Source organism: Tiliqua scincoides, chromosome 5 (assembly GCF_035046505.1).
Source record: "Tiliqua scincoides isolate rTilSci1 chromosome 5, rTilSci1.hap2, whole genome shotgun sequence".
Lineage (NCBI taxonomy): Eukaryota > Metazoa > Chordata > Lepidosauria > Squamata > Scincidae > Tiliqua > Tiliqua scincoides.
The window spans coordinates 133,591,142-133,612,331 of NC_089825.1; the positions used below are offsets into that span (position 1 = coordinate 133,591,142).

A 21,190-nucleotide genomic window follows, 5' to 3' on the forward strand; every position below is an offset into this window, starting at 1 on the left:
GACCTGGACAGTGATACCGCATTGTTTTGCTGAATAGCAGGCAGCCTGATAACAGTGAAGCTTGTAAAGGAGGACAACATTTCTAGCACTTTTGGCTGGAAGGGGAGGGAGACCCCTCATCTGATGTTTAAAAACCTAAAAAAGCAGCAACTAAAGTGAACTCTGATTGCAGTATTGGGGACTGCCTTGATATCCTATATCCAGGAGAGCAAGCATAGCAGGGCCTGATCCCTGACTCAGTTTTTATGCCATGGATAAGAGAGCCAGCACCCTACCAGGGAGCTCTTGTTCCAGAATATTTCCTCTCAGCAGAATCTCTCGCAGGTCCAGGTTTGCAAAGCCCACATCTTCACACTCTCCTCCAGCCCCAGGAAGAGGTTCACTCACCACTACAAACTGTAGCCTGCAACCAGGAGAAAACTCCATGAATTCAAGAATTAAAAGTTCCTCTTTCAGCCTTTTGGGTTCAACACAAGATACCCACCAGTTATGCTGGGGCTCTTCTGCTTCTAGCATAGAAAACAGCAGCTGTCTTTGTGCGCTTGCTGGGTTTGGGTCCAGTCTGATCACTAGTAGAAGAACGCAAGAGGTGTGTGTTAGTGGCTATATGCAGAGTATTTGTATACACTAGCATGATGGGCAGATCTTGTTCTGCTAGTAGATCTGCTAGAGTAGGTGACTTGCATGAATGGCAAAGACTGCTGATTACCAATTGTAAGTTTTCAATCTGCCGTGGCTGCCCTTGCACCTAGTGCCTTGGCTTCAGTGTTTCTCACCTGTAAAATAATTAATTAGTTGCCTTTGAATAAGGATTTTATGTAGCTCCTTTGGCCTATTTGACAGTTGTGCTGAAAACCCTGATCTATAGTAACTGAGGATGTGTACAGTTATCCCAGTGTGTGCAGTTCATGAGCTGCAGGAGGTACCGTAATTGACTCTGTTCCTACAAGCGACCATTTCATTTCTGACTCTGGCTGGAGCATTTGTATAGAAGCAAAACCGAATCATTTTTATACAGTGAACATTCTCCAGAGTGGAGATGGAGAATGGATTCAGATGGATTCATGTGAATGATTACCACTTTTCAACCAAGTTCAAAGTTGTGACTTTGGCAAAGCAGAGGCCAGGTTCTGTGTAGTGGTTGTAGCAACTGTTACCCTGCACATGCCTGATCATATCTGATCTTGGAAGCTAAGCAGGGTCAGGCCTGGTTAGTACTTGGATGGGAGACCACCTGGGAATACCAGGTGCTGTAGGCTTAGACCATAGTCTTTCGAGACTGAAGGTTGCCAACCAAGCATAGCAGGTCACCTGATATTTTAACTTCATGGTTCTGCTATCACCGTGGGATTGTAAGCTCTGCAGCATGTGAGAGGTGAAATGGGAATTTTGCCCCAATATCAGATGCCTGTGGCCTGTTGAGCACACTTAGAGCCTGAAATGGTTGAGTACATTTAGGCTTTCAAGAGAGTGAACCACCTAACTTTGTGTTAGCAAGAGGCAGCGTAATGTAGTGGTTAGATTCAGGTTAAGGTGGGTAAAATGTGGGTTCAAGTGTGAACGTCATAAAGCTCAACTGAGTCTGAGTGACCAGACTAAGACCACTGCCTTAGGGCTTAGACACTTAGGGCTGTTGTGACATTAAAACTGGGGGGGGGGGGCACTTGAAACAGGGCAGAAGAGAGATGTGATGACAGTTGCAAGGGTACAGAAAGGTGCATAAGTCTATGGCAGGTATGGAGATGTGGTTTCACAAAACCTTGACAAGCTCGTCAAATACTGTCCAGGTTTTTCTTTTCCTTAAATATGCGTTCCTCTGTTAGCAAGGAGACTATTCTACCTGCTTACCTTTGCTGAAGTGGAAGTAAACCTCCTGGCTTCCCTGTGGCTTCCGCAAAGAGAAGGGCGTCTCCGTTTCCTCCAGCGGCACTCCTGGAAAACGGTACTCCACGTATAGCTGCTGGATGCTTTCATCGGCAACTGGTTGGCTCTCTGCATGTAGACTTAAGGAAACTATCTCCACGCAAACTCGGTCTGAAGGTTGCTGGGGGGAGGTAAAAAAAAGAAATGGTACTGCCTGTTTCCCCTGATGTGTCCTACCCAGAGGTCCAGGACACTGGGGTTGTCTCCCTCTCAGTCCACTAAGAAGCTGGTTCAGTATGATATCGTACAGTCATGAAAACCATGCTAGATGCTAGAAGCAGGGATAAGTTTGGAGTTGATTCCACATTCTTGCCCTTGCAGGTATGAAGGAGAAGACTCACCACCTTTTGGGGTAAGCCCTGCTGGACCACCACTTGGTCACTCTCTGTTGTCGTGTCACTTGTGGTGTCTGGCTCTTCGGGGGCTGCAGGCAAGAATGGAGACAGCACTGTCTAAGAAACTGTCACCTTCCTCAAGTCCCATTATGATCTCTCAGGTCAACCACCTGACAGTACCTTTGCATCCATAAGAGCCCATAGATCTTATGCTTGGTCTGTACACCGGAAGTGAAATGTGACTTTTCCATCACGCTGCCTGCAGGCTGAAATGTTGTGTTGCTGCCCATCATGCCACCTCAATCTGCTCCGTGTGAACAGACCTTGAGTCTTTCAGGTGACACACTACCATGCCGCTATTGCTGAACCAACCTGACTAAGTTTACCATGTGTACGCTAGGGTATTTAGAGATGTGAATCTGAATCTTCTAGGCCTAAGTCCAACTCCAGAACCACTACACCAGCCTGGCTATTTTCCCAGGACAAACATCATCCTGGGGGAGGGAAGCTTTGCACGTGCTTATTCACAGGATGAGGGAGTGAGCACTCCAAGACCAATTATTAAAGTCTCATCTAGTTTCATTCTTAATCTGTCATCTGGATACTTTCTGTTTCCTGTCCTTGCCCTCCCCCCTCCCCCCCCCCAGGTTTCATTTTCACAAGAAATGCTTGCCTTGCCCAGCCTTTGGGTTTGTATTGATGGTGGATGATTTGGTTACCAGTATCTTCTAGTATACCTGCTTTGGCCAGTGTGCTCGATTCAGCATCTGAGGCCTGGCGACCTGCTGGCATTGCCTCTTCTTCAACAGCCAGTGTTTCTTCTTCTTCTCCTCTTACCTCTTCCAGTGTCACCTGCCCAGAAATAGAGAGATTCCAGCACAGTCAGGGTTTAAGGAGAGCAGAACTTGGGACCTTTCCACAACTCTCCCAATGATTTATGACAAAGAGCCAATACATACAAATCTCAATTTGTATGCTGTGTGCATCTTCCAGAACATGGCTTCTTTGCACACCGTTCAGGGAATGTGCCATATCATTTAGATGCCCCTTTATATATCTGTGTATCAAATGCAGAATTTGCCAGAGCTTTTGGAATCCTGAGAATTCTCTGCTTTAAAAAAAAAAAAAAGACAAGGTTCTATCTCTCAGTGGTGATGGGGGGAAGGTAGAAACTCTTCTCTCCCCACTACAGGAATAAGGCCTGCTGTGTGTTAAATGTGCAAAGCTTTATTTTGTTCGGTTAACAGAACATTCTGAAACTGATCTTGTACCTCCTGAACAGCTTCAACGACAGCATCCTTGGTTGCATCCCTCTCGCCCTCCGGCATGGAATTCTCTTGGGTTTTGCCCCTGCCTCTGTTTGCTTGCTGGGCATGTTTCTGATTGTGCCTCACTGGGTCGGGCAGACAGAGACGTGGCTTCTTCCCCTGACGACTGGATGGCAGAGGGACAGCGCTGCTTGACTTTGGAGCCTGAATGGGGGTCGGAGAACCAAAGTCAGCTAAGAGTGGTTGCCAGGATGTCACGCTCGGCAGGGTGAGGCTATCTCCTTTGGGCTGGCAAATTGCAGTACATGGAAAGGTAGATGCACTGTCAATACTTTTGGACCATTTTTGCAGGGCGTGGGGCGATAGGGTTCCCAAGTCTGAGCTGTGAAAATACTGGAATGCTGGCTTCCTCCTCCAATCTCTGGGTGAGGGGGCACTGGCAGGGCTGCAGTTCTCTTGCATCCTAAGGCTGAAACAACTCAAGATCTCTAGCTTGTCAAGTTCACTGTTGAGTCTTTGATTATGATCATTTGTGTCCTGCCCTTTATGGTTCTAAAAGTAGAGCCATCCAAGGTGGGTATTACAAAACACTGAGAGAAGAAAGATCATGAGAAAAAAAAAATTGTTTTAAGTAGAGTGGCAAATAACAAAACGTATCTGAAAGAGGAAAGAAGCCAGGTTAAGAGGGAGGATTAAACAGATGCCAGACTAGGCTTGACTAAACAAAAATATTTCAAGAAGGTGGCAGGATACCAACAAGCAAGAAGGTCATTCTAACTAAATTATAAGTGTATGAGAAAATATTTAAAAAAGCAAAATGATTTTGTTAAAAAAAAACACAATATAGTCTATAAAGGGGCTTGCCTGCAATCTATTTTTTTTTTAAATGGAAACCCCATTCATAATAAGATGGGAGGGTGTATTAAAAATGGAGTGAGATTAAAAGGTGCTGTATTCTGCAAGCCAACCTTATTTCTTGGTGCTTGTGTGGCTCAGTCTTTATATTCATGCATGCCACAAACCCTCCCTTACTCATGGCTATGTTGGTGATGGAGGGGTGAAGGTCAACTAGGGGTGGCCTTAAGAGGTGACTGTGCAGGTGTCTGTACCTGGCTCCGTAGCATTGTTTGTTCCTCCTCAATCTGTAGCTGTAAAGCCCTTTGATAGTGTTTCCACTCCAAAGATGCCTGCTGAGGTGCCTCTTCTGGTGGCATATAAGGACATTTCCACTCTAAACTCAGGCTGATTGAACCATTGGATTTCCCTGCTGGATCTGTAAGCACAAAATCTCCTGGGGGGGGGGGGGAGAGAGGTGTCATGGAAGGTGAATCATGGTTGCTCTTTGGCTGAGTTAATTTGTTATATGATCTACAATTTGATATGATTTACTGTTACTAATTTTTCTACTGTCATGCTTACTGTGAGCTGTTTGCATAATGTTCCCTTGTGCAATCATTGGAATTTGCTTTTAGCAATTTATCTTTCAAAATGTGCATTCCCTGTAACGTCACACACTACTGCTTCTCCCCAAATAATGCTATGTAAAGGTGCAAATACATCGTCATTTTTTTTAATGGTCAGAGACATTGACAACATAAATCACAAATGACTGTATAAGAGGAGCTCTACTCCTTTTATCCAAATTTAAAAAAAAAATCCATCTAGTTCAGCAGTCAGTCTGTTCCAACAGTGGCCAGCCAGCTGCATCAGGAGAGCTCACAAACAGAGCCCAGAAATGAAAACCTCACTTACCATTTGTCTCTAGCAGTGGAGATATCCTGCCTCCAAAGTTTGGAAATCCACCATGAATGTATCTAAAAATCCTTTCAAGAGTCAACCTACTGGTCAGATCAAAGGACTGTCCAGAGATAGGCAAAGGAAGGTCAGGTCTGGCACACAAAAGCCCCTGACTTGGCCTCACTGCCTCCCTGTCCATGGCTAACAACCTGATCCTCAAACCCGAAAGCCACACTGACATCAATGCTGCTCACCCAAATGTAGCAGCCTGGCTCCCAGATGCATCAGTGGGCCCACGTATAAAAGGAGGACACTGACTGACCAGGTTTTGTGTCCTACCTGGGAGCAATGCAGGTGTAAAAGAACCAGTCACAAAACAAGAGGTAAACATTTATCTTTCCAGAGGTGAGAACAAAGCTGAGATAGTAGTAATGAGAGCAGTAAGTGTGCATTAAGGCTCTTTGTACAATTCCCATCCTCCAATTTGGCCTAAAATCCAAATGCTTTGCCCCACCTGCTTCCAACAGTGGCCAGCTAGATGTACTTCAGTCATAAGCAGGGCCTGACAATAATGGCCTGTACTAATTGTTCTTCCCCAGCAGCCAATGATACACTGCCTCTGGAGGTTCTATTTAGACATGTCTGTATCATGACAAAGAGCTGTTGATGGGCCAGAAGGCCAACCAACCCATGATTTCTAAAAACAACATGTTTTTTTTAATGGGTTGAGTATATTTAAATCCAACTTTTCGTCCAACTCAAAGCAACATACTTGGGGTTTCAAAGTGGTCTCCCATACAAGAAGTGACCAGATTCAGTTCTGCTTAATTTCAGCAAAGCGTTGCGTTATGTGCCTTCAAGTCTGTGCTCTGGGATGCTGAGCACTCCCATCAAAATTCTTCTTTGAAATTTGTGACTCTCTTGAAGTTTTGTACCTTGAGGTTGGAGAGCTTTGTCACCCAAACTGACACACCTAGAACTGAGTTGGCTGCTGAACTCACTGCTCAGGAGCTGCTTTCTGGTAGAAAGCAGACAAGAAAGTCAGGGTAGAGAAGGAGGGTCCAAATGCTCAGGTCTAACTTGGCATGCACAGGTAGAAGGACTGGGTGGGTGTGCCTCACCTGTGACACTGCGTCCATGTGCCAGCGGCAATAGTGGGATCTGGGCTTTGCCCAGGTAGCGCCCAGATGCCAGATCTTCATCATCAAATACATATACCCCAAGGCTGTCTAGGAGCAGGTAATGGTGCAGCTCGGGTGTAACACGCACCGCAAAACTCCGTAGGTCCCCAAAGTGGGGGTTGTTGCTTGAAGGGATGATGATCGTGTCGTGGTCTGGGAAGGTGAAGAACTGATAGATGGCATAGGGGCTGGGCTGGGCGCCAAGCCAGTGACTATGCAGCCTGGTACAGCCTTCAATCCGCACACGGAGCTCATTCCAGGCTGCATCCAAGGCCTACCGGGGAAAGAGAGGATAGGGTGATGCGGAACAGTCTGTTCTTTCTGCTGGATGAGTAGACCTGGTCTAAGTAAACCTTGGTTCCCCCTCCTTGGACATGTCCAGAGAATTTGTGTTCAAGCTGTTTTCCCCCATTTTCTCCAATGAAGAATGGATGTCTGGGCAGGAGGTCTGGTCTAGAGGGTAGAGCCTCCATTTGCCTGAAGATAACATCTGCAGGTCGCCAGTTTGAGGCCACCGGCACCGTGCGACCTTGAAGCAGCTGACAAGCTGAGCCGAGCTATTCCATCTGCTCTGAGCTTAGGAGAACGGAGACCAGAATGTTGCAACCAGATCAGAAAGAAACATCTGAATGTTGTGGTTTCTTGAAAGATAGAACCTTCTTTCAAATTGTAAAAATCCCTACGGGGATTTAATTAGCCTGCCTATGTAAACCGCCTTGAATAAAGTCCAAGGAGAAATCTGAGGACCAAGAAAGGCGGTATAGAAATACCTGTAGTATTATTATTATTATTATTATTATTATTATTATTATTATTATTATTATTATTATTATTATTATTATTATTATTATTATGTCTCTATTTAAGGGAATGGGAAAATCCTTTACAGAGAGATGGTATAATTCAGATTCCCATAAGGAATTACTACAATTGGTCACTCATCTTTTGTCAAAGTTTTTAGCAGGATCTGTTTGCTAATTTACCATTGTGCCTATGGGGTGTCTGTCTGTTTTAACCTTTGCTATAGCCATGAGGACTGGAACACTAAGTGTTATTTCTCACTATGCCCCGATTCCCCTTTCCTCACCCGTTCTTGCTGTCGCAAACCCTGTTGCACCTCCATAGCGCATGGCACTCCAGCAGAAAGGTAGCCCAAGGCTTTGGTCCGTTGGTGATGGAGTCTCAGGATCTGCTCAATTGGAAAGCAAAGCCTCATCCAGTATTCCAGAAGGCCATAGTCCTCACCATTGGAACCTAGACTCATGTGGGAAAGAGTCCAAGAGGGAAGTGAGAAAATTTTTGGAAGACGTTGATAGGAATTGAAAGAACAATAAAGCAGAATTGTGGACCTCCAGGAACTGTACAAAGGGCAAGGACAAATGGAGGGGCCACATGGGTCAGAGTTTTTGGCAGTTACCCAACTAAGGGCCCGATCCTATTCAATTTTCTAGTACTGGTGCTGCTGTGCCAATGGCGTATGCACTGCTTCCTGTGGTGGGGAGGCAGTCACAGAGGCCTCCTCAAGGTCTGGGGACATTTGTTCCCTTACCTCGAGGCTGCATTGCGGCTGCACCGGTGCTGGAAAGTTGGATAGGATTGGGCCCTAAGTTGAAGGGTTTAACCCAGTGGTTCTCAAACTCTCTGGGAGAGTTTGAGAGCCACTAAGTTCTTGCATGGGCGGGAGGGGGGAGGTAGCGGTGCGATCCTCAGGAGATCCTGGGGATCACACCGCTGCCTCCAGGCTGCCCCTGCCCCTTAAGGGGGCAGGGGCTGCAGGCTGGGGCATCACGACGCCCCAGTTTGAAAAGCCCTGGTTTAACCTTATGCGTCTCTTACTGTTGCAGAGGTCATCTCATAAGTTGGGTGCCACCACAGAGAAGACCTTCTCTGTAGTCATCGCCTACCAAATCCCCAGAGGCAAGGGAGCCCAGAACATAGAAAATGTAGGTGATCTTAATGAACGGGCAGGTCTATAGGAGATGAAGACATGGGCTGGGCTAGAATGTGTCTTACCATGTAATGCCGCAGTGGCATGTACTTGCTCTCCACTCCCCAATGCTTCACCAAAACACAACCAGCAGGAAGCCAGGGTGGTGTAGTCCATGGCACAGGCAAGATGGAGGTCCAAGCGGGCAGTGGCCCCTTGCAAGTACTGCAGGAATAAAGGCTCAGCCCGTACCACGTACTGGGAGGTGAAGTTGTAGCAGGGCCTGACGCCGCGTACCACAGGCGTGCAGTGGGTCTCAAAGTCATAGAAAGAGTACGTGCAGAAGGTGACAGGCTCTGGGTCTCTCAGCATGCGTAGAGCCTCAGGTGACAGCACTGCGCCAGAGATGTGGAGCTCAAAGAGGTTTTCCCCACGCCGCAGTTGCGGAGCCTTGTCAGGGTCTACATCCATGGATGCGTCCCTTTCCTCTGGCCGAAATGGGATTGCCCATGTTCCGTAGGCCACATCCTTCAACTGCTCTGGGGGGAGGAGACCAGAGAAGCCTCTGAGGACCAGATAGTCATGCACCAGGACGTTTGCATCACTGGGACACTGCCAAGGGCCCAGAGTTCTCAAAAGGACAGATCTCTGATCCAGGACCCCTGTGCCCATAACCTCGGTGTCATGGTAGAGTGGCTTCACCACCCCATGCATGACACACATAGCCTAGTGGATCTAAGAGATATAGGTTCTTGGAGCCACACGTACCTTCAAGTTGGCGGACGCGAGTGCTGCGCAAGTCCAGAAGATGTCCCATCTGCTGCTGCTTCTCCTCGTGCTCCTGCTTTGCCCGCTCTATCTGCAACAGCACTCCCTCCAGCTCCACCTCAAACCAGAATATGCCCACAGTACAGTCAGTCTCTGACCAGCTCAGACAGCGGTCAGAGCTCAGTCCTCCCCAACCTTGCTTGCTATAACTGGAATGAGATTGCCTCCCCCATTCCATTTGGCCACAGACACCCAGCATCCTGTGCAAGAGAAGCAGGGCATGTTTACGTCAGGTTGTGCAACGGTTCTCTCTTCAAGCATCTTGACAGGACCCTGTGCTACCCTCAACCGACCTAGGGCTGACTGTCAACTTTGTGGTTTTGGCTGGAAGGGCTCCTGTGACTTTAACCAGCTGTGTGACAGGCTGAAATCCAACTGTGGTGAAGTTGTGTGTGTTCCCCTTTGTGTCCTTGGGGTTTTTTGTATCTTTCATGGAAAAGTTAAGAGGGAGAGTTGATTTTAAATGAAGAAGAAAAAGTAGGGAATTAGTATTATCTAATTAGGAAGAAGACCGGGCTTCAGCTAGAAGCTAAATACTCAGGAATCTAGTATTCTTTGTCCTGCTGTTCTGGATAGTGGGAGATTCAGAAAGGGTGTGAAAGAACTCACCAGTTAGAGAATTGTAAGGTCTTAATTTGGGGATTATGCTTGTCTTTTACCAATCATTTTATAAATCTTTTTGTGCTTGTATTGCCTTTGAAGAGTTGTATGGTACAACTATTTGATGTTTATATATTTTAATTGTGCTTTACTTTGCAGCCTACTTTTATTCTGCCAATTGAGCTGTGGTAAATGGGAGTTTAGTGTTTTATTTTCTAGTTTCTCCCTTTTTATGGTATTAAATTCTTATTTATCTTTTGGAGATTTGGGAAAGTTTGGGCTGGTAGCAGCAGGGATATAACTAAGTTCTTCCACAGTTGGCCAAGACACCAGCAGATGATGTTTCTACTGATGTAGAAGTGAAATTATGAGGAAAGGGTCACCTATTGGTTTTATATATGTCTTGTAGCCATTATGAGCAGAGAAGCCTCTATGGGGAAAAAATCACCACAAAAAAAGGGCCTTTAAAAAAAAAAAAAAAAAAAGGACCATCCATGCTAATAAAGTTAAAAACTGCTAAGAGCATGGATGGGTCGTTCCTTGTTGATAGAATGGGAGCTAGCCAATCAGTGCTGTGCCCAGTCTATACAGTGATTCTGCTACAAGCTCATAGAACCCATTTTACTAAGCTCAAGTCTGGAGAGGAAGTTGTTCGTTTGACTAAACTAGAACACTGTGAGTGTGGTATCAGAGTAGTTCTACCATTTAAATGTTTTGTTTGCACATGCCCGAGTCCTTCCAACACCATTTGGTGCCAGATGGATAACTTGCTCTCCTTCTTTCACCTGGTAGTCCCGATTGATGCGGTGTTGCAAGATGAGCATATCCCGGGTCTTCTCCAATTCTAGCACCGTCTCAGCATGGGCAGCCTCTGTGTCGTGAAGCCTCCGAATTAGGTTGTGTTGAGCTGATGCCTCTTCCTTTTCTGTCTCTCTTGAGAAACCATCCGTATAGAGGGGCTGCAAAGAAGACAGCATGGAGGAGGAAGGAGGGGAAACTAAACGTGTATGGCTAGTACAACCACTCAGCAAACAAAGACCTGGCAAGTTTATCTCCTTGGGTGGAGAGACGACCATCAATATTACTGACAATATAACATTATATTGCTTGCTCTTGATTTCTACTTTATCTTTGTACAGGACATTTTTACCTAAAATGTTTTAAGATTTATTTACTTGTCTTTTCTTTTCCTCTTCCCCTATGCTACAGACAGTTGGCAAAAGGAGCTTTGCAGGAGCTGAATTTCTTGATCAAGCCAAATTTCCTTGCCAAAGCCCTTCTGCAATTTAATTTAAGATCAGAGGACCACAGCCCAAAATCTAGCTCAGGGATGTCAAACTTGTTTCATACTGAGGGCCGAATAGTATTCATGATGCCTGCTGAGGGTTGGAAGTGATGTCATTAGGCAGGAATTGATATCCTTAAATGGGTCATAACCAAAAATAAGCACTTTTTCTCACTTAGGAACTCATTAGCTGCAAATGACAGAAGAGAAACTATGCAAATCTTGATCATATTTCAAGATAAGGGAGAGCCCAATTTTTATATGGGCTGCCCATTCACCACAGTAATGCTCAGCAGCCTGAGGGCCAAATAAAAAGCTTCCGCGGGCTGCATCCGGCCCCTGGGCCTTATGTTTGACACCCCTGATCTTAGTTATTTGAAAACTGGTGGCATTTGGTGGTCCTCACCTCTCCTACTAAAACACAGACCCCCCTATCCCTAAGCCCAGTGCATGTGTTCAATTGTCTCTTCTATCCTCTTACTTTCTTCCCTGCCTTCAGTTTGACTCGCTCCCAAGCCCCTTGTTCCATAGCTCATGTTGTCCATCCTTCTGTAGGACATTTCCCCAAACCGCCTACCCAATGTAGATGTCTCAGGTCCACTTCACTCAATAAATGAACCCAATGCTAAACTTGGTTTCTCCCAGGACGCACCTGGACTGGACCGGACTGCGGTGGGTCTTTGTCTCTAGGCTGGTTTTCCAAGATGGTAGTTGTCTCCTGAGGCAAGTTAACTTCCTGTGCATGTGCCAGCAGGAGCTGGCTCATCTCCTGTTTCAGTTCTTCATTGTGAGCTTGTGGAAAGACACAAAGGCTTAGGCTGAATGGCAGGGTTGCCACCTGGCATGTTTTTGATGGGCACTGATTATTCTTTTTCCATGAAATGACCATTCATTTTTTTTTAACCAAAAATAGCAGGCAACTCTATGCACGTGGGTGGGTGGGGGAAGTGGAATGAAAAACATGAAGTTGGAACTAAGTACAAGAGAACTGGAATCTCAGTGACTTTGTACCGCCAGCTTTGGCTGCCATTAGGTACCAGAGTGAAGAACATCCTATTGTGACGCATGAGGAAATTTCCATGGCCAATTCACAGGCTCCACTCCAAGTCTCGCACAAAGCAATTTGAGCAGCCTCCATACCTCACCTCTTTCCTCTTCCAGCTGCTGCTGAAGCTGCTGCTTCTCTGACATCACCGAGGCGAGTCGCTCTTCCAAATGTGGAAGGTTCTCCTTCTGGGGCACCTCATCGGGACTTTGTTGGACAGCATGGATGCAACTGAAGGAAGAGAGATGGGTTGCAGAATGGAGGAGTTACTCTGCTCCCTGTCTTTCCAAGGTCACAAGATTCTATTTGTTCAACTTATTTCAAATATATGTATCCCTCCACTTGCAAGAGAGGGGCTCGGGTGGCTCTCAATGTATAATGATGGTTGGCAACCTTCAGTCTCGAAAGACTATGGTATAAGCCTACAGCACCTGGTATTCCCAGGCGGTCTCCCATCCAAGTACTAACCAGGCCTGACCCTGCTTAGCTTCCAAGATCTAATTTGGGGAGTATGGCAATAGCCACTTAATACACTGATTCAAGCAGCTTCCTTGTGACTGCCAAGGATGGCTCTGACAGCAGGCAGGAAGGGCCACTTGCTGGACACTTTGCTGTGCCTGCAATACTTACCGCTCCACCTCCCCCCCCCCCCCGCATCACACTACTGCTTTAACACCAGCCCAGCCTCCTCACCTCTCTAGCAGTTTGTCATAATCTGACTTCAGCAGGTCTCGCTCCTTCTCCAGGTCTCTGACTCTCTCCTGAAACTGAAAAGGGGAGAGATGGAACCCCGTGGCTGACTAAGACCCCAGCCAATCTTTGGGGATCAGATCCAGGTGGGGTGGTCTACGGTCCCACCCTGGCCCTCACAATGTTTGGTGTGGGATTGGGAGGTTCCTGTTAGGATAAATTTAGAAAGCAGGGTGACAGTCCAAAACGTTTAAAAAGTGCTGCCTTGGATGGGGATTGCACTATGGTCCCTCACGTCTTCCAGTGTCCCCTGCAAGGGGGAAAGCATCTCCAGCTGAGTCTCCAAGGCTGTCACTTTCTGTGCCTCCTCCTTGAGTTGATTGCTGAGGTCTTCCACCTGAGCCAGCAAGGCTTCGTTGGCTGACCTCAGCGCTTCTTGGTTCTGGAGGAATAAAGAACAAATAATGAGATCTAGCATCTTGGATGGCCTGGGAGACCTGGGTTCATTACCCTCAGCTGCCACCCAACAGAATTGGGGGGGGGGGGAATTACCTGCTGGAGGTGAGTTTCATAAGCCTGGGGGCAGACAAAGCAAAGTGCTGAATTAATAGTTGCTTATATAAAGTTTATATAAGCTAAAGTTTAACCCCTGCTAATTGTGTAAGAGGCACTTTTTCAAGTGGGTGCTCCTTTTTTTAGCAGGGGGAGAATAACTGGCCCACCTCACCCCAGCACTGTCTGTTCTAGTGGCTGTCTGCTGGTATTCATTTGCATCTTTTTAGATTGTGAGCCCTTTTGGGACAGGGAGCCATTTAGTTATTTGATTTTTCTCTGTAAACCGCTTTGTGAACCTTTAGTTGAAAAGCGGTATATAAATACTGTTAATAATAATAATTAATTTATATATAAAGTGAGAAAGTGTGATCAGTAAGTGAGAAAAGCAAAAAGGATTTTGATATCAAAATCCCATGTGTCTGGATATAATATGGGGTGGGGAAAAGACATCCTCCTCAACTTTTCTAGTGGCAAGATCTGTTGTGTATATACTGTATGTGTGTATATGTGTGTGTGTGTGTGTGTGTGTGTGTGTGTACACACACGCACACATACTGTGTGTGTGTATATATATATATATATATATATATATATATATATATATATATACAGTTATATATATACATAGTATAACATACATACATACAAATACATATATATATATATATGTTATATATGTGTGTGTGCTATATATGTGTTATATATATTATATGTATATATATATGTGTGTTATATATATATATATGTTATATATAATATATACATATATATAAATATATAACATATATGGTGTGTGTCTGTGTGTGTGTATATATATTTATATATATATATAAATGAGAAAAGGAAAAAGGATTTATATATATATATAAATCCTTTTTCCTTTTCTCATTTACTGATCACACTTTCTCACTTACTGATCAGAGGTGTTTAACATTAATTTAACAATAAACAGGTCTGAGATGCTGTAAATGAACAGACAAGACATGATGGGGGGAAAGCAAAGCCAGCAAACAGAGCCCTTGAAAGAGATAGAAGCATCAAAGAACAGAGCTGTATGGAGGAAGAGAGAAACTGGACTCTTGGTAGGGAAAAGGACAGAATGGAGGGAAGATAAGAGAGGAGAGAGCTGAGGCCAAGAGCTGTGGAGCACTAAGAGGAGAAGATGGAAGAGAATACATTATTTATTTGATGTATTTATAGCCTGCATTCAATATTATGTCACAGTTGTATTGAGTTTCTGTGCTGTCTCCAAAGTAGCTTGTGATGGTTTACAAAAAAAAACATTAAAAATCAGCAAAGGAATGGAAACAAATGAGCTGCACAAAAACCAAGACAACCCAACTGTGAGTATAAAACTGCCTGGGTCAACATCAAGTTTAATTAAAATTTAAATGGTGCTCACAGTGCTTGCACGCAGAAGGTCCCAGATTTGACTTCTGGTAGCCTCTCCCAGCAGGGCTGGAAAAAGGTTTCCTGTCTAGAGGACAGACCTGGAGAGCTGGTGCCAGTCTGGGCCGACAATAGTCTGCTGGAGGGAGGGACTAGCAGCCTGGCAGAATAAAGCTGTGCAATGTGCTCATCATCAGGCGCCTGACCTCGGCAAGGAAAGTGAACCTGGAGACAAGCCTCAGCAGATGACTATCACACAGACAGGTTTGTTCAGAGGCGGGCAATCCCTAATTGCCCTAATCTCATGCTGTAAGATTGTGCTCACTGCAATGAAGGGGAGATAGCAGAAGGAGAGGAAGGAGTGGCATGGCCAAAGTAATGGGACTCACTTCCTGCAGGCCAGTAAAATGGGCTTTGGTTGCTGCCAGTTCTGAATTCTTCACCCTTAAAAGCTTCTGCAGCCGGATGAGCTCCATGTTGTCTCGGATGGCGGTTCTGGGTAAAGCAAAACAGACAAGTGGGTGAACCGCACCGGAGAAAACAATTAGTGCTAAACATGAAAACCCACAGGCCACAGAGTTTTTTTTGGTTAAGATCAATTCTGGGGAACCAGAAAAAAAAAAAGTATTTTGCAAAAACCAAAGTCATTCAAGTCAACACATTATTTTTTTCTTACAGAAATTGGAATGTGTTCTCCTAATTTTAAAAAACAACAAACATTTTCAATTTACCACATTCTTTTGGAGACAAACTCTTATTTGCATATCACCATTGCCAAGTTGAGAGCTAAAATTCAAAGTTAAGATTCAGAGATCCTCCTCCTTTCGTGGCTGAACAGAACAAAGAAAAGGAGCTATGCTGCCTGAATGATAAAAGGATAGCACAGGGGTGTCAAACTCATTTCATGTAGTGGGCTGAACAGCATTCATGGCACCTGCTGAGGACTGCAAGTGATGTCATCAAGCAGGAAGTGACATCATTATGCAGATGATGGCCAGAAATAAGCACTTTGTTCGCACATAGAAACTCATTAGCTGCAAAGGACAGAAGAGAAAATCTTGTTCATAATTTCAAGCTATGAGAGAGCCCAATTATCACCCTGGGAGAGCCTAATGATAATGGGGGCCAGATAAATGGCTTCCAGGGGCTGCATCCAGCCTGCTTGCCTTATGTTTGACACTCCAGGGATAGTCAAAGCCCCCTCCTACATACTAGTGTATCTTGAGATGTACCTCTACCAATGGAGACATGGAGATATTGATACACAGACAGCAAAGCCAGACCATACATGAGACCAACTGAGGCTGTTACATCAGGCAATGAATTGGCAGGGGTAGCCTAGCCAACTTCCACCTGCCCACTCACCTCCACTGCTCCTTCTCCCACTTCCTAGACTGGAAAAGAAACAGTTGCATGGGGCAGAAGAGGAAGTATTGGAGACATTCTAGGCCACTACTCTCCTCTACACTTCTGCTCCATCCCCTTCTTCCTTTTCCAAACAAAGGAGTGGGAGAAGCAGAGGTTGGCACATCGCCAGGTATATGGTACACATTTGGTGCACAGTTTCAGGCACCAGGAAGTTTTAGGTCAGCCTTGGCCAGCAGAACGTGATGCTAGAGTAATTCCAACAGTGACGGGCCAAACACGGGTTGACGATAGGAGCGTGTTAAGGAGGAGACATACATCAAGTGCCCAAACCCCCCATTTCATGCCAAACATCCATATAGTGAGACTATATAGAATTGCTCAGCTTGAGCATCTTAAATGATTGATTGATGGAGTGGTTGAAATAACTGTCCATATCACCCAAAGCCATTGAGCTAGGTGGAGAAAGATGCTGTACCGACGCGCCTGGGCCTCCAGGTGGCGATGCTGGGACCAGGTACTTTCTGGGTCGGTTTCCCTGCCCTGGGTGGAACTCAGAGACTCGGGGTTCAGTTCCAATTCTGCCAACACCAGGCTGTGGGTTCTGAAAGGAAGTGCAAAGTAAGAAAATAGCATCTCTGATTTTTTGTTGTTGCCACTATTCTCCAAAAAGTGGTAAGGGAAAGAGGATAACAATATCTCCTTTGGTTAACTTTGTGAAATATGCACATATAGTGACTCCCTTCCCAGAAATGTATAGACTAGCAGCACCCCCATGCCCAAAAGGCTGACAATGGGATGGGCAGACCAGACTCACAGCCTCTCTGACTCTGCTCGAGATTCCTCTGGAACGTGATCCCTGTATCTCGGAGGGGCTGTGTGAGTGGGTCTGACCTCTGGTCCCTGCACCCGCATACCTGTTGGGCAGGAAAGAGAACAAAGAAGGGCTGAATGTTATAACCTCTCCAACCGCCTACCTAATAGGACTGATATGAGCAAATCCAGCTGTGACAATCCCTGAAATTCATGGTCAAAAAGGTAGATAACAGGAGAGCAGTTATCTGAAATAACCTGAAACCATTGCTCAGCCCTGAGCTTCCCAAGTAATGGACAATGCACTCAAACCCCTCTTCCCTTTGCGAAATCTGTCTGGCACTCGCCCGGCAGCAGTGTGTGCCCGCCGTAGTCCCGTGTTGACTCTGGCCGTGACATGTCCATACGGGCAGTGTCGGCCACAGCTCTGCAGCTGCAGCTGTTGCTTGTAGAAGAGCAAGCGATTCCTCAACCCCTCGTTGCGCTTCTCCAGCTCCCGAACTCGCTCCTGCGTGTCTTCTAGGTCTTCCTCCAGGTCCAGGTTCCGGCCAGAGCTCCGGATCCAGCTCCCAGGTCTCCCATCAATTTGTGTTCGCTCGTGGCTGAGTCTTGACAGTTTAGTGCCCATCCTGAGCAAGGCAAGAGAGGAGATCAGTCTTAGAGTTCTTCAGGAAATGATAAGGTCATGCTGCTTGGTGACCTTCTCTGGATGCTGAGTAAGCGAGAAAGAATTCAAAGGAGAGCCAGGAGGATGTCAAAAGGAATCAGAGAAGAAAAGATGGAAGGAACTAAGTAGAGGAGCATGTTATCTTAGGAAAGGGGTATGTTGATCTCTTCTTATGAGTAGGTTTAAACCAGTCAAATATGTGGTTCCCTTTCTATCACTCTGTAATTTCTTGTTTAAGCAATTTCTGCCCAACGTTGCATATACGCAACAGGGACCAAATATGTACACCTGGGGGCTGGGCAGAAATGGGTTAAATATATATTCTCTCTGGATAGAACACCTGCATTTATTTATTTATTTATTTATTTATTTATTTATTTATTTATTTATTTATTTATTTAACACCAGTATCTTGATGTACTGAGTTGCAGTGCTTGTGTTTTGCCATTAGATGCCGCTATGGAGCTCTAGGCTTCAACATACAAAGACAGCTCTGTAGCAGCACCTAGTGGTAGAAAGCAACAGTAGCTTTTACCTAACAGAGCCATTCATTGAGCAAAGGAAGCTATCAATTCCTTCACTCTTTATCAAGGCAATCATCTCCAGTTCCACTGGGTCTATAGGCTCTTCAGCTCTCAAGCCCACTCACTGAACCACCCAGGGCACGGGGAGGGTGAGCCACTATTTCACATAAATAATAAGCCACTCCAAACTGTGAGGGCAGGTTGTGATTATACTAAATGGGAAGGAAAAGGTACCCTGTCCACTGTGTGTTCAGAAACACTCTCCTTTATTATTGGTTCACATATCCCATCACTGAACGCAAAACCAATCCTGCAGCAGATTAATACCCTTCTTTTAATTTTTTTTTTAATTTTTCATTAGCAGATAAGCTACTTGAACAGAAAACCAATAACACAGGCCAACACACATTTTGCTTCATTATATGTCACACCAATTCCTGGGTATATTTGGGGTGCTGATTCCAAAAATGGCATCCATTTTGCCCTATCACGTCTAGTTTTGGAGATATAGTATAGCCTCATGGTTCAAGCCTACACCACGGCTTCCTCATGAGGAAGCTGCTTGAACCATTCACTAATGAGGCTATACTATAACTCCAAAACTTGACGTGAAAGGGCAAAATGGATGCCATTTTTGGAATCGGCACCCCAAATTCATATCAAACCACCATAAAGTTTGGGAAAAACTTTTCTGACCCTCAATTTTGTAGGCCTGTGTTATTGCACCCTTGTCAGCCATGAGTAAAAATAACAACAACGTTCAACAATGAGCAACAATTAAACCCAGAATGGCCAAGATGGGAGCAAGGAAGAAGAGTCCCATGACCCCTGATACCTCTTGATCCTGTCCTCCTGCTTTCGGGCAAACTCCTTGAGCAGTAAATTTTCATCACGAAGCCGTAAAAACCCATCTTCCAGCTCAGTCCGGCTCACCCGGCTTATCTGGCGCCGGGTCCTTGCCAGTGAACCTGATCCTGGAGAAGAAGAGGAGAAAGAGAGAAGGGAATGACATCAACTGCTGCTATGGGTATGATAGCCAAACTATTATTTGTCCTTTACATGTCAACTTAGCCAGTGAAACCATACAATGGCCAACCTCTCACCTTTCATCCAGGTCTTCAGTCCATGGGCTTTCATGGGGAGAACGGTAGAAGAAGATGAGACATCTAGAGGGAAGAAGTGGAGATGGAGACTAGGGTTAAGCCATCACAAGTCTGTGTGAAAGTTTATGTATGTGCATTTTGTCTCTCTCTTGACAAAACCATCATTATGCAGTGTTTGAGCACTGCATAACCTCCGGAAGAGGCCTTCTTTGATCTTTCACATTTGGTGAGACATGACTAAATGAAACTCGTGCAGATGTTCAAACCCACCTCTCACCACAAATAACACTGTCTGAGTGCCTTACATTGTACACTGCAGTAATGAAAGATAAGAACATAAGAACAGCCCCACTGGATCAGGCCATAGGCCCTTCTAGTCCAGCTTCCTGTATCTCACAGCGGCCCACCAAATGCTCCAGGGAGCACCCCAGATAACAAGAGAACTGCAAGGCTTCCTGGGAATTGTAGTTAAGAACCTAAGAACAGCCCCACTGGATCAGGCCATAGGCCCATCTAGTCCAGCTTCCTGTATCTCACAGCGGCCCACCAAATGCCCCAGGGAGCACACCAGATAGGGAGCACACCAGATATGCTCAGTGTACTGATTCCTGCAAATATGCTGCAGAAAGAGATTCATTTGGTGCCTTGGAATGACACAAACGGTGCCGGTGGCAAGTTGCTGGGGGCCCTGGGGAAAAGCCCTGCTCTAGTCCCTGCACATCATATCCTGCTAACCTCGAATCGCCCTTTGGGTGCCACTAGAAGTTCAAGGGCTGGCCCACTTGGGTGGGTCCTCTGATGGGCGTGTGCCCTCTTGTCCAGAATGACTCCTGGCAGTACCCCTTGGTTTAAGCACCTGGAGATTCTCAGCTTTCTCTTTCCTTGTAAAAAACAAGGTCTGTCTAGTTCAGGGGTGTCAAACTTGTTTCATACATAGGGCTGAAGTTAGCATTCAGGGCTCCAGCTGAGGGCTGGAAGTGATGTCATTGAACAGAAAGTGACATCATTAGGCAGGTAATGGCCAGAAATCAGACTCTGTTCTCATATAGAAACTCATTAACCTCAAATGACAGAAGGGAAAGTACGCAAATCTTGATTATATTTCAAGATTTGGGAAAGCTGAATTTTGATGTGGGCTGCCATTTCAGCTGTAACACCTCAGCAGCTGAGAGCCTGATTGCCAGATAAAAAGCTTCAGGGGGCCACGTCTGGCCCCTGGGCCTTATGTTTGACACCCCTGGTCTAGTTCTCATGGCTGAACAATTACACTTGAAAACATGACCAGTTGAGTCATGGACACTCAATAGGGGGCTGGGAAGGGCTTCAAAGGATCAGGGGAAGACGCTTCAACACTCTGCATAGCTTTTATTTTTCCCCTCCTCTGCCCCCACCAATCACACAGTCCTGGATATCACTATGAGTTCTGAAGTTGTAAAAGCTAACAGTCCCACCATAAACTACCTGCCCCTCCTTTCTACCAGAATCCTGACCTTGGATGGCTGCAATCACAGACGGCTTCTGGTTGGTGTCTCGGACTGGGAGGTCCCCTGCTGTCTCATCCAACAAAAGCAGCGACATGGTGGCAAGGAGGGGAACTGACCTGGAAGGAAGATGAAGTTATAGAGAAAGGTCTCAGGCATTGCTAGGAGAGCTTCGGGAGAGACATTCTGGGGCTTCCTGCGCTCAGTGCTGGTTGCTTTAGGGAATGAACAAAGTTTCAACTGTGAATACAAGAATACTTATTTACACAACCTGTATGCTTGCTTCTGTACTCCTATGCTACCTGCTCAGCTTCACCCGCACCCCTCCCCCAGGTTTTACAAAACTATAGTAAGCCTCCCCTACTTTCTCATCCAAAGGAAGATCCCTGAAAACACTGCTTGCTGGAATCTCTCACTGCCCAAGGACGTGGAAGAGTGCAGCAATATTCAGGATGTCATTCACAGCCCCCTTTG

General features: G+C 45.7%; 1 protein-coding gene and 1 pseudogene across 2 annotated transcripts in view; one reads left to right on the forward strand and one right to left on the reverse strand.

The window, feature by feature from the left end:
* Positions 1-20,848, reverse strand: part of RPGRIP1 (RPGR interacting protein 1) — a 21,642-nt gene extending 794 nt beyond the window's left edge. Inside the window, exons 1-24 of one of the 2 annotated variants that reach the window (XM_066627217.1) lie at positions 20,726-20,848; positions 19,236-19,298; positions 18,968-19,106; positions 17,254-17,570; positions 16,946-17,045; positions 16,607-16,732; positions 15,153-15,258; positions 13,372-13,395; positions 13,115-13,261; positions 12,823-12,896; positions 12,230-12,360; positions 11,737-11,876; positions 10,585-10,758; positions 9,140-9,257; positions 8,458-8,910; positions 7,532-7,698; positions 6,385-6,718; positions 4,636-4,817; positions 3,530-3,730; positions 2,996-3,110; positions 2,265-2,347; positions 1,849-2,044; positions 485-569; positions 276-403 (exon numbers count right to left, since the gene is read on the reverse strand). In XM_066627217.1, coding sequence (XP_066483314.1) covers positions 276-403; positions 485-569; positions 1,849-2,044; positions 2,265-2,347; positions 2,996-3,110; positions 3,530-3,730; positions 4,636-4,817; positions 6,385-6,718; positions 7,532-7,698; positions 8,458-8,910; positions 9,140-9,257; positions 10,585-10,758; positions 11,737-11,876; positions 12,230-12,360; positions 12,823-12,896; positions 13,115-13,261; positions 13,372-13,395; positions 15,153-15,258; positions 16,607-16,732; positions 16,946-17,045; positions 17,254-17,570; positions 18,968-19,106; positions 19,236-19,298; positions 20,726-20,813 — 3,691 coding nt within the window. In that variant the 5' untranslated portion in view covers positions 20,814-20,848. Of the gene's footprint in view, positions 1-275; positions 404-484; positions 570-1,848; positions 2,045-2,264; positions 2,348-2,995; positions 3,111-3,529; positions 3,731-4,635; positions 4,818-6,384; positions 6,719-7,531; positions 7,699-8,457; positions 8,911-9,139; positions 9,258-10,584; positions 10,759-11,736; positions 11,877-12,229; positions 12,361-12,822; positions 12,897-13,114; positions 13,262-13,371; positions 13,396-15,152; positions 15,259-16,606; positions 16,733-16,945; positions 17,081-17,253; positions 17,571-18,967; positions 19,107-19,235; positions 19,299-20,725 lie in introns of those variants that run through there. The other variant, XM_066627216.1, reaches the window with a different exon arrangement.
* On the forward strand, positions 1,140-1,259 carry LOC136655019 (5S ribosomal RNA; annotated as a pseudogene).
* Positions 20,849-21,190: the final 342 nt, after the last annotated feature.